The 13,412-nt window shown below is 38.3% G+C and overlaps 1 protein-coding gene across 1 annotated transcript; it reads right to left on the reverse strand.

The window, feature by feature from the left end:
- Window positions 1-3,159: 3,159 nt before the first annotated feature.
- Window positions 3,160-5,959, reverse strand: LOC147639068 (plasma membrane-associated cation-binding protein 1-like). Its single transcript, XM_086787034.1, has 4 exons — window positions 5,713-5,959; window positions 5,303-5,392; window positions 5,110-5,194; window positions 3,160-3,886 (listed from the first exon to the last, which is right to left on the reverse strand). The coding sequence occupies exons 1-4, from the start codon at window positions 5,815-5,817 to the stop codon at window positions 3,435-3,437; spliced, it is 732 nt and encodes a 243-aa protein (XP_086643160.1). The 5' UTR covers window positions 5,818-5,959; the 3' UTR covers window positions 3,160-3,434.
- Between the last annotated feature and the right edge of the window lie 7,453 nt (window positions 5,960-13,412).

The following is a 13,412-nucleotide window of genomic DNA, read 5'->3' on the forward strand; positions in this document are numbered from 1 at the left end:
CAGAGATGTCATATTCCTAAATGGGGGTCTCTTTTCTCTATATTCCTCCTTGCTCTTGATCCCTCTGCCATCCTCTTGATCCTCTCTGTGTTCCTCCTTACTCTTGATCAGTAGAAAAATTGAATGGAAAGAGAAAGGTGCCAAAATAGTAAAAAGAAGTAAAGAGTCAATTAATTTGTGAGAAAAACCTTAATTTGAGGGCCCAAAGTTGAGCCCAAAATTCCCCTAATGAATTTACAAACTTTTGGTGAGAGCAGGACAAATTCATCTCCATCGACAATGGTTTTTTTGAATTCCTGTGTTCTTTCCCATACAGAAAGATAAGATGTGTTGCATCCTACCATGCAAGCAATCCAAGAACAGTCTACATGAGAGGAGGCTGTTGTTCAAACCACAATCATTTCCAATGGCACTTGTCAAGCAGCCATGTTGTAAAGAGGAGTTGTTTTTGAAGAATACAACATTGTCCCATGATGTTGAATTCAAAGAAAAATATGCCTATTGCAAAATTCTCAAGGGTCCTTGAAGTCCCCCCTTGCAGCTTGTACAAGGCAAAATCATGAGTTAAACCTGATACTGATGGACTGTTTTCATTAGTAGCTGCATGTCATAAGCAACATCGCCGTATCCCAATCACAGATGAAATGAAAGAATTGGTTTACACATTTTGGAGAGATGAGACGCGTGTATCCTCTAACAAAAAGGATGTTTGTCAGAAGAGAATGGGGAGGAAAAGTTCTATAAGGCACCTCGTGCACCTACTCGATGAGTCTCAATCTAACTCAAGTGAAATAAATCAAGTCTCTACTAATAGCACTAGTGATTTATATTTTACTCTATTTTGAACTCTATGCTAATTAGAAGTAGTAACTCCTTTTTTTAGTTAGTCCTTCATCTCATAAAATTAAAGCTTCCTATGATAAATAGCACTACAAAGTGTGATATCTAGCGTCACATCTAAAAACTAGCATGATTTAATAGCTAGATGATGCTAACTAGAATGGTCTAATAATAACAAGCATGTTCTGATAACTAGCATGTGCTAATAACTAGATTGTGCTAACTAGCATGGTCTACTAACAAGCACGATTTGATAACTAACATGTGATTCTAGCAAGTAGATGATGCTAACTAGCATGGCCTAATAACTAGACGATGCTAACTAGCATGTCTAATAACAAGCAAGGTCTGATAACTATCATGTGCTAACTAGATTATGCTAACTAACATGGTCTAATAACAAGCATGTGATGCTAGCAAGTAGATATGCTAACTCGCATGATGGTATGACAGATAGCATAACTTAATAACTAAATGATGCTTACTAGCATGGTCTAATAACAAGCATGGTCTGATAAGTAGCATGTGCTAATAACTAGATTATTCTAACTAGCATGGTCTGATGACAAGCACGGTCTCACTAGCATGTGATGCTAGCAAGTAGATGATGCTAACTAGCATGGGTCGATAAGTAGCATGTGCTAATAACTAGATTATGCTAACTAGCATGGTCTAACCAGCATGTGGTGCTAGCAAGTATATGATCTACGCTAGCAAGGTCTGATAACTAGCATGTGCTAATAACTAGATTATGCTAAATAACATGGTCTAATAACAAGTATGTGATGCTAGCAAGTAGATATGCTATAAATGCATTATTGGTTTTCATAAAATATTACTAATAATAAGAATCTAATTTGCCGATGGGTGTGTAGTTCAAATGGTAGAACGATAGGGTTCCACAATGGAGACTCGGGTTCGATGCCTAGGGACTACACGACGGATGGCACGCTTGTTGAGCCGATGGTATCATTTCAAAAAAGACACGAGGAGAAAAGTGATGAGGGCTATATTGAGATATTTATGATGGGTTAGTGGATTTCAACCTTAGGATTAAGCATTTCAATAAATCAAAGGTTGTGAACCTCTAGTGGCATATAGATTAAAGTAGACATCTGGTGCTGTTAAGCTATGGCATTACCCAAGACTGAGTTTCCTGACTGTGTGAATCCAAAGAACTTCCATGGTGGTACGTTAACCCACTCTAGAGTTTTATGAGACCTTAATCCAAATCCCATGTTTGGTGGTTTCATGCCTAAAATTCCACATTGCTTGTGATCTTCCTCCTACATCTGTGAACCTCTCACAAAACCCCTACACATGTTGCCATCATGATGGCTCTGTCTGCACATTCATCAACCACCATCTTCCAAATGGAGTCCTGTACAAACACATTGCAATATGCTTCATACCTAAATGCAGGCATTGTTCACCAGATAAGCCATGGCAATTGCGCCAATTCGTTTATGGACTCCAGAGGCGGCCACACCACACATCGCTGCACCTACTTTGATGGAGGTTTTGGCTATGGGGGTGCCTGTGTCTGTAGAAAAGCAGGCCATTTCGGCCCATCTTTCCAAGCAGGTCCACCACTCTGTAGAGATCTTTCTGCCATATAATCATCAAGCGACATTCTTGTTAGTCACTGGACACTAAATGATACTCTGGGTCTAATTGGCAAAACTAGTCAAGGACCTACCAAAATCAGCCAAGACTGACTCCACCCTAGGCTTCACCTTGAAATTCTATATCCAGTCCTCTACGCTGAGCGTCTCTCTCTCTCTCTCTCTCTCTCTCTCTCTCTCTCTCTCTCTCTCACACACACACACACACACACACACACACACACGGCGTTTGCGCGCACAGGTCACAGTCTACATTAAGCACAAAAATAGAGATGGAGAATAATATCCACTATTGATGAAGGTAATGTTTGTCTGCTTCCCATTCACGTGCTCGGTAGCTTGCAACGCGCGCGCGCGGCGGGCAGGGGGGGGGCCGGGCGGGCGATGTGGTGGGATGGGATTTGCAGTCTAGAAGAGTTGGCCACAAGTAGATGCTGTTGGCCTTGGTCCTCCATCTTGGCAAACTGTCTTGTTGAGCAGCCATCTCTGATACAAGAGCAAGTGCTTCACTGGACTAAACCAGTATGAGCTGATGAGAATCACAACTGACAAGGAAACTTATTGACGTTAAAATCATTAATCATTCCTTGTCATGATGAGATATTCTATAAGGCAATGGTCCAGTTACAATCTTTATTTGAACTAACGATTAAACTCACAACTGATACACCTTTACTGCTACAAGAGGCACATGGCAATAATAAAACCATTTTATTTAGAATAACAGTGAAACAAAAAATAATAATTACAGAGGTCTTTATTTCATCGACACACAAGGAATATACATCATGCTTACTGCCACAAAAAGAATGAAGAAATAGGCACACCTAAGGGTATGAACATGGGTGGATGGGATAAATACACAGTGGATCGATGGAACAATAAGAATCTTCTAGACATGGAATGCATATGAAGAGGGTTGTGTGTGTGTGTGGGGGGGGGGGGGGGGGGGGTGGGGGGGATTATGTGTTAACAGGTAACAACTTCTTCAGCTTTCTCTGCAACAACTGGAGGGGGGATCTCACTGAGGAGTTCTTTCTTTTCTTCGATACTAGCGACAACTTCAAGTTCTTCTTTCTTATCTTCACAAGTGGTGACCACTTCTTCTTTCTTTTCTTCACCAGTCACAACTTTCTCTTCTTCTAGTGCTAATTTTTCTATGGGGGGCTCATCAACTTTGCCTTCTGGTGGCCCTTCTGGTTCCTTTGCCTCTTCTTCTACAGCGCTAGTGGTTTCAACTCCTTCGATCGGAATCTCTCGCGCCTCATCCTTCACCTCTGGCACCTCTTCCTTCACCTCTGGTAAGGGCTCCTCCACCAAGAATGTTGAGGTTTTCTCAAACAGATACACTATTGGCCCTGGTAGAAGAGCTGGCCCAAACTTCCCCCCGGCATCACTCAGCACCTGGGCCCCAGGAAATCCTGCATGCCACATCAAACCTCACCATTAAGTATCATAAACAACCTTATAAGTGTAATATCGCTCTCTTATCTTAGCTATATACAAAGCATACGATACAATCACAACAGATCATTCAACAAGTTTATTTTATAATAATCACTACATACAAGTGGCGTTATGGTCACTCCAAACAAGTTTATAATACAGTGCAAACATGAGGTTAATATTAACACCGTATAAACGATTTACTAATAACAAGAATACAATAGCAAGACCAAAAATCAGATCACAACAGTACGATCTTATCGATTGGTATAGACATGTCTATATTATAATCAAGACAAACAAATGTGTTGGTCTCGGGTCATATATAGATATATTATACATGCATACATACATACATGTAGATACTTACATGTGTGTGTGTGTGTGTGTGTCTACATATATATATGTATATATATTATACACACACACATTACTATAGACAGATACATGTATGTGTGTGTGTGTGTGTGTGTGTGTGTGTGTGTGCATACATACATATATGCATGTATGTTTCGCTATCTGTCTATGCCTATGTGTATATGTCCATGTCTATATGTATATATCTGCATATGTATGTATACGTATACGTATATGTTTGTGTCTATGTCTATGTCTCAAGGTGTGTGTGTATATGTATGTACATATGTGCGTGTGTGTGTGTGTGTGTGTGTGTATGTACATGTGTGTGTGTGTGTGTGTGTGTGTGTGTGTGTGTGTGTGTGTATGTATATATGTATGCATGTATACATGCATACAATCATGTGTGTATGTATACATGCATACATGTATGTATGTATTTATGTATGTATGTGTGTGTATACCTATGCCTATGCCTATGCCTATATCTATATGTATATATCTGGATGTGTATGTATACGTATACATATACGTTTATGTTTATGCATCTATGTCTATGTCTATGTCTATGTCTATGTTTCAATATCAAGACGTGTATGTATAATATGTATATATACATGTGTGCGTCTATATATATGTGGGGGTGTGTGCATGCATGCGTGTGAATGCATGCATGTTAATAGTAACACGAGTATAAACATTCAATCACTAAATTTTGAACACCATGTGCCTTCAGAACCATCAATAAATATTGCAAGTTAACGATTAGGATTAATGATCATTAACTAATAAAAAGTTGCCCTAAAAAAGCCTAGATAAAGAGATTAGGGCTTAATCTTGCCTGCTTTTGCCAGCTCCTGCAATATGTTTTGAGCTGCCTCGGGGTTCTCTTTGACTGCTGGCTCATTGGGCTCCTTAAGCAATTTCTGAAAACATAAAGCAAGGAAAGCCTGGATTATAAGGAGTCCAATCTTGGAAGCATATTTATGCTAGCAGATTAATTTAGCAGTGAATAATATGCTGGTAGATCTTACCTTAGTGATAACAGTGGAGGATCTATATATTTCAATAATTTTGGGATGCAGATCTGGTGTCTTCTCTCCGATTTCTTTCTCCAAAGATTCCTGCATAGAATTCAGCAATTATAATTTCATCAAACACCAACAATTAATCAACAATATATGGATCGATTAATTTCCTGAACGTTTTGACAAGGTTACTTATATATTGAATAATTATTTGCTGCCCTGACACCAGCTTATATATTAATTACAGACCTAATTTAGCCATATAACATCTTTATCAACGAAAATTACACATTAATTCCTCCCTGAATAACCTCGTTAAAATTCATCAATTCCGGGAAAATTAGAATAAATCAGGCAATATGAATATTAGCCACCGGTATTTAAACTCCAGCAATTATGCTTTGATTATCACTAACCTTGGAGCTGTCAAAGGATTTGCAGGCATCGGAGGCACCCTTTCTCTTCCCTTTGTCGAAGAATCTCTTGATTTTGGGTAAGACTTTGCTCTTCCAATAACTCATCTCGACAACAAAATCAGGTGATGTAAGGGCCAAAGATCGCAAGGAAAACAAGCTACAAGTCAAAAACCCAACTCAAAAGTGTGAGAAAAAGTGGGTGGGATTCTTACTAGAAACTTATAGAAGGAGGGGTGGGATGGGTGGGTGGGTGGGTGTGTGTGCGTGCGTGTGTGTGTGTGTGTGAGAGAGAGAGAGAGAGAGAGAGATTGTATGAGATTCAAAGCACTAGAGACAAGGAAGAAATCATATCAACACCAATACAAATCATATGATGCTGCCCATGCACAACTCCTCCTTTATTTGCATATGGTATATGATGAGAGGTGGCCCAACATACAAAACAAAAGCAAATTAGGAAAGTGGTTGAGGTCTCATCAATAGAATTTAAACTCCACACACAATAGCAAGGGGGGGGTGGCTTTGAGAAAAATCAATTATTATCACTCTCTTCTAGCTCCACAAGCAACTTTGCTGGCATCATTGACATGTGCTATCATGAGACTTTCAATTTTAAATTGTGTTTCTATTTTGCTAAAAGGCCTTTGATGGGCCCAATTCCCTCTAGTGACTCTAATATTATCATATACAATAGTATATACTGTTATATAATATAATAATATAGCCTAATTTTTAAAGAGTCACCTTCAATAATATTGCCTCCCCCTTTCCCCACTTGTTAAACCCTCATTGAAGTCCTTACAATTCACAAGATTCTCTAAATTTTTATGTGTACCATAATCTAGGTATGCATACTACTTTCCACAAATCCACATATAAAACACCATTTGTGTAAGTGTTAGCACTTGGGAGGAATAAAGTATAACTTTAGTGACAAGATTGAGAATCGAATGACGTGCAAGCATGGATGCCCAGGTTTACATAGCATGCTACCAACCTGCTGAAGTGTCTTAGTAGAGAACTTACCAAGGGATGTGTATTTCTCTCGCAAATGTGTATCTCATTGCAAACTTGCTAAATTAATACCCAACAAACTAAAGCTATGAATTCATGACTTGGTAAGTCCATGCAATTTTAAATAAGAAGTGGGAAAGCATGTTATGCAAGGTCAACATCCTACATAAAGGGTCATTTGACAAGTGGCCTTTAAATACATGGCATTTTAAAGATGTGCTCTTTTATTTATTTAGATGTTTCCAAGGCCACAACCCTATTAGTGGGGGTTGAAACCTCCCTTCTGGCAAAGATACGTCACGTTTGAAACCTCCCTTCTGGCAAAGATACGTCACGTTTGAAACCTCCCTTCCCTTCCCCCCCATGCAAGAGCTCTTTATGTTCATTGGCGCACACACACAAAACAAGAGAGAGTTTGTGCAATGTGAAATTCATATAGCATGTAGCTACCTTTCGGAATTCTTTATTGATTACTTACAAGAATTTGGATTGCAATTTTTGACATATTTGCAAGAGGTTAGCATATTTACCTCTCTCATTGAGCAACCTTTCATGTGTCTTTGAGTCACCTTTGTCAATTCTTTATTGATTACTTACAAGGAATTTGGATTGCAATTTTCGACATATTACCTCTCTCATTGGACAAGCTTTCATGTGTCTTTGAGTCCCATTTATGTAAGATAGCATGGAAGTTCAACAAAGTGGTTTTCTTTCCTCCAGGAGTCGCATAAAATAAACATACATGGTGGGGTTTGATAACCAAAAGGTGGGAAAATCGACGTAGAAGGGTCAGAACGGTTGAATGGAGAGATGCAAAAACATAATAATACATTTTGTAATAGTTACTAGAGTTTTTACATTTTACAATTTAATTACATGCTATGTAATGAAATTTGAGAGAGAGAGAGAGAGAGAGAGAGAGAGAGAGAGAGAGAGAGAGTTCAAATATAATTTCAATTCTATTCTGATGATGAATATTCCAATACCAGCTATTATATATTCACGTACACACAAACATGTACATGTGCACAAGCATGTGTGTGGGTGCACGTACGACACACACAGACAAACATTCCAAATTTCCCATAGTTCAAAAATCTTGCTTACAAATATGAAAGAGTATTGGAATCATGTGTGTGTGTGTGGTGTGTACACGTGCACAGACACGCGTGTATGTGGGTGGAGTGTTGATGTAGTGATTTACGCAAGGAAGCAACTAATATGAATACAAAAGAGTATTGGAAACATGTGTGTGTGTGCACGGGCACGTGTGCACGTGTATAGTGTAGTGGTTTACACAACTAATTGAGAGATCCCAGGTTCAAGTCCTATCTGATGTCGACACATGGATCAACAGTAGTTAGTGCTTGCTTGGCAGTGATGTTAAAAACCTCATCTAGATCTCTCTCTTTCTACCTCTAAGGTTCTCTCTCCACTCTCTCATTCTATTCTCTAAGGTTCGCTCTCTTTCCTTTAGTAGTCAACATAGGAGGTGTGAGATAAAAAGTGTGGTTGTCGTGGAAACATGCCTTATTCAACCAAGCACTAATTTGGAAAGAAGGATGTGGTGAATGCCGAGCTTAAAACGGCCAGGACTTAGCCGCGGATTATGATAATCGGCGGATTATGATACTTAAAACGGGATTAAGGGTATGCGTTTTTTTTATACATCCTAAAAGTTAATTAATCGGTGGAGTAATGCCTGGATGGAATTAAATGGAAATAATAATAATAATTCCTATACTAATAAATAATTATTGGGCGCCCCTAGCGTGTTTTAACGGTACTTTGCTACATAGGCTTCCTCTAGACCCGCTTAAAAATAAGTACGAACCTTCATTTCTCTATAAATAAATCGAGAGTTCTTTTTTTTTTAAAATATAAAGGGTGTATGCCCATCCTGAAATAAAGGGTGTATGCCCATCCTGAAATAAAGGAGGGCCCTTGGATTGCTCCCCCATCCAAATTTGTTCACACACTTCCTGTTTGGCCAAACTACAAGGCATCCTAGTTCCATGCCCATGCCCATGCCCATGCCAAGCATTAAGAGGATTTTTTAACCCATAAAAATACCAGTCTTCTCTTTGTCTCAACACGAAGCGAAGAGTACACTGCTACCAATGTACCCAAACTTCAAAAGTTGGGCATGCCTAGTGTGTATAAATACACGTTGTGACTTAGCAAGTGGACAAATCGAATATATTGACAAAGTCATGTGGCCCACAAATCAAGCACCCAATTTTGATTGGCCACCTAATGTGTTCATTTTAAATAATTTGAAGGTATTTATAACTAAAATTTCTAGAGATTTTCAAACCTTCAATTGTGAAATTTGCACATTTAAGAAATTCAAAATACACTAAAGCTCGGCTTTTTTTTTTCCACACCACTGCAAGCATAGTAGTAAAATTGTTTCCACCTCGTGCATCGTTGTTGCTTAAGTTATCACTCTCTTTTGATCAACTGTTTTAACAACTTAGATGTGGTGTGCGTAGTGTGTGAGTAGGCAGTATGATCGGTGTAACCCCCCTCATTGTTCTCTACATTGGTTGGGGGGAGCACCCACTCTAGTATTTAATGAAGATACAAGGTACATATCAAAATTATATGATGGGTGTTACCCCCCTCATTGTTCTCTACATTGGTTTGGGGAAGCACCCGCTCTAGTATTTAATGAAGATACAAGGTACATATCAAAACTTAGGGAAATCTGTGTACATATGAGGAATGTCTATATTACTCAAGGGTTTATTTTTTGGAAAAATATAAACATAAAGCTATTTTTATTTCACTCACGATATGTCAACTGCATTTGTATTTCTTTTCCACCTTCTAGTTAATACTCCATTATCATCATTCCATCTTCATAAATGCAAGAATACAAATGGACAAAATAGGTGGTGTTCTCTACTTGAGCATAACCTTTGTTGGGAATTGCCTAAAAGACTAGAATATGTAAAGGTTTCTCCATGTTTTTGGTCAAATATGAAACTTGGATTTTTTTCATTTCTCGTCATAAGCTAAGCAAATTGGAAAGCTAAAGAAAAACTTTTTAAATTGTGAAAACATTGCAAATGTGTGGTGAGACACGGCTTTCAGTTGATTTTTCTAGGCCTTAAATTTTTTTTTCTCCTTGTAAAGACGAGACTCAATTTTAGATTGAATTAACATATGTGGAGCCCTCATTAACTTTGATGCAACATGTTCAGACACACGGGGAGGCAAAACAAAATCATAAAATAAAGCACAAATTTTAATGCTCACAACTACCGATAGTAACATTGTTTTCCATGGCTAGCTTCTTAATGGAATGGAAGAGATACAAATTAATGGAAGAGATACAAAGTAAAACCCACAAATTAATGGAAGAGATACAAATTAAAGCCCACAAAGGATTTGGAGGTTTGTGCATCCACATTAACTTAATGACAATCGTAACCTATAAGTTATATACATAAACCTCCCATTAAGAATTGGGAGAGGTTTGTGCATCCACATGGACTCAAACATATCCTATAAGTTATATGCTTTAGAATAACACTCAAATTGAATGAACAACCCTTTTGATTCACTCAAAAGGAGAACCCTTATATTCTTAGAGGGATGTCTTATTAGAGTTTTTGTATTTACCACTCACTAATCATGATATATTTTCTATGATCCTCCCCAAGAAGTAGAGTGCTCCAAAAAGAACGGCTTGGAATTATCTTTGCATAGAGTGCCATTCTAGGATTTCTTGTTTTCCAAAAATAATTGCTTAGAAATTATCTTTATGTAGAGTGGTGTAGAGTGCCATTCTAGGGTTTCTTGTTTTCTCGAGGCTTCGGCTTGCCGAGTCTTTGTCATCATCTACCGCTAGGGTGGAGGTAGAAGGACCAATTATTACATGTATAAGAGGATAGAGAGCGTGGTGTATAGAGGAAACACTCACAAGAAGTAGGATTATTCATAACACAGTGCTTCTAAGAATCAAATTTCTCTCATTAACAAAGATGCAGACTATGGATTACTAATTTGATACATTAGATGATTATGGGCCGACACACCCATGTGCCCCTTTTAAGGGAGCTTTGATGGTTGATCTTTAATTATAAAGATGGGATGCTTTATGCTAATCGATGGTTATGAAACCCCACACCCATGTATTCCTTTGAAGAGGGAGCTTTGATGGTGGTTGATCTTTAAATATTAATATGGGAGGCTTTATGCGAATAGAAGCTTGAGTGCAATAGATAGTAAGTAGATAATTTCAGTAGATGGGTTAGAGTGCAACTTTGTAAATAGCTTTTGTGAACAATGTTCAATCAAGGTGGCCTTACACACTGTGTAGCAGGTGCAAGTTAACTCGATATGCCTATCGCATCCATTGGTGCCTCCTAAAACTCATCTAGCCTTTGGTCCCATCACACGACTAGCACACAGAGTTCTCCTCCCTAGTTAAGAAGGAAAGACTCCTTTAGTTCTACCTCAAGTGAGGAGCCTTGGGGTAAGATGAGCCATTTTAGTGCAACCATGAGCAAAGGAACATCAAAACTTGTAGAAACGAGAGCCGCCATGGTCCTTTGAGGCATGATTCACCCAGCGGCTCAGTAAACAACACCATAATCTTTAAGAAAATGTCATCAAACCACCCTATATGTGCACAAAGCTCTATTGAAGGAGCGGGAGCAAGTGCAAGAACAACCTCAAGGTGAGAAGCAGTCAAACCATGCCAGATACCACAATGTAAACCATGCCGGACACTCAACATTTAGGTGACGATCCTAAGCTGGCCAAGTAGTCCAACAACAATAGTTTTGGTAATTGGGACATGTCTCTTTTGCAGTACACCATTAGGGGCAAGTATTTAAAAAAACAAGCACACATAGGCAAGCAGGAGTCTCAACTTATCAACAAGGAGCCCATTATAGAAGCTTCTTCACCATGAAACCAAGTCCCATTTCCAATCTATTCTAATGAGGGATAGGAAGCATGAGAAAGGGTACAAAGCCAATTTCATGGACTGTCTCAAACCCATAAGAGCAATCACACATGATGTGTCCTCAACCATAGTAAGCCTATAGCCTCAAAGCCATGCTGACGTAGGATAAGTACCATTGGAAACTGCTCAGCCCTATTCCCCATGGGGGAAGAAACACCAATCCTTGAGACATAGAGATAGCAACTACTCCCTTATGTTTCACATCCACATGAATATGCATAATACATGCTTAGGATGGTGTTTGAAATGGGAAGAGGGATTGCCACAAACATAGCACACCTAAAGGCTTAGAATTGGACAAAACAAAGCCAATCCACATCTAAAATATGATGACCAAATTTGACAGAACTAGAGATCCGATTCAATACCTCGAAAAGTTTAATCAAGTTTGTGAAGCCAATGGAAAGATTAACGATCCCACCAAGATCTACTCATTTACCTTTAAGGGAAAGCAGGCTGGTGGTTTACAACGCAAAGGCTAACTATTAGGTGTTGAGACACACCTGCATCGTGGGATTCTCACCCAATGGAGCTAGATGGAGCCCCATAGCACAAATCTATAACCCCAAGCAAGAGGAAGATGAGATAATGGGGGATTATGTTACTAGAACCATGTATCTCCATATCTCCCCCGCTAAAGGGAAAGATCACTTATTGCTCATTGATCAATTTATGATCAGTCTTAAGAAAAATTGGCTTCGTGACCATCTATACAAACTAGAAACACTACCTCTTTCATGAGTGTTAACATGAGGTAATAGACCTTGTAGACAATATGTAAGTAGGGATGTAGAAATCCCCCACCTAAACCAAGGGAGATAGAGGACACATTATCAACCTTGGTAGCTAAAAGTGTCCAACTAGGGGTGTGATTTTTTGGTGAGCTTTCTTGGCGGCGATATTTATTTGTGAGCTTCTAAAAATGGCGAGCTTTTGGATCTTTCATGTCTCTTGTGTGCTTAAAAAATCTCATTGAATCCAATCCATCGTATGTAAAAGAATATATAAGTGAACTAGCATTTGAGACAAAAAATCTAGTGGAGTAAAAGGCATATAACATACCATGACGAGGAGACTATTTATGATCATTACAATTTAAAAGTAGATAAATGGTTATTCCATTTTGACTTACAATTTAATTTCCTGCCGTTAAGAATAATGTTCCATAAATGTAATATGATCAACAATGGTCTGTAAAATGTAATATGATCAACCATAAATCATAATACCAATTTTTTAATTGCAACTCAAAAGCAAAACAACGTAGAATTCTGATAGCATGCATGATAAAGCACATTTAAGATGATGTGTGTTTCAATAGGCATTGACAACACAATATATCAATCCTTAATTCAACGATAATATCAATCTAAAAATAACAATCCTATTTCCCAAATCCAAACTAACAATCCCAAAAAGACACTATCAACATAACTAACAATCCAAACTAGCAATCCCAAAAAGACATTGTTCACATGAATAACAATCCAAACTATTTGCTTATGCTAGGGCTTGGACAATTCTTTCTCATGAGATTATGTGTTTCACCACTTTGAATCCCCCCCTTTAGACACATTATAAATTTCCTTGTGTTTTTCAACACACACAAAATGAAATGAATCTAGACCAAATTTCAAAGAAATCAACACATAAAGTCCAAATCTAATCCATTTGATGAACATCAAAAACATATGAGAAATCCATG

This window comes from Cibotium barometz, chromosome 4 (genome assembly GCF_041138505.1).
Source record: "Cibotium barometz isolate CiBa-2024 chromosome 4, ASM4113850v1, whole genome shotgun sequence".
Lineage (NCBI taxonomy): Eukaryota > Viridiplantae > Streptophyta > Polypodiopsida > Cyatheales > Cibotiaceae > Cibotium > Cibotium barometz.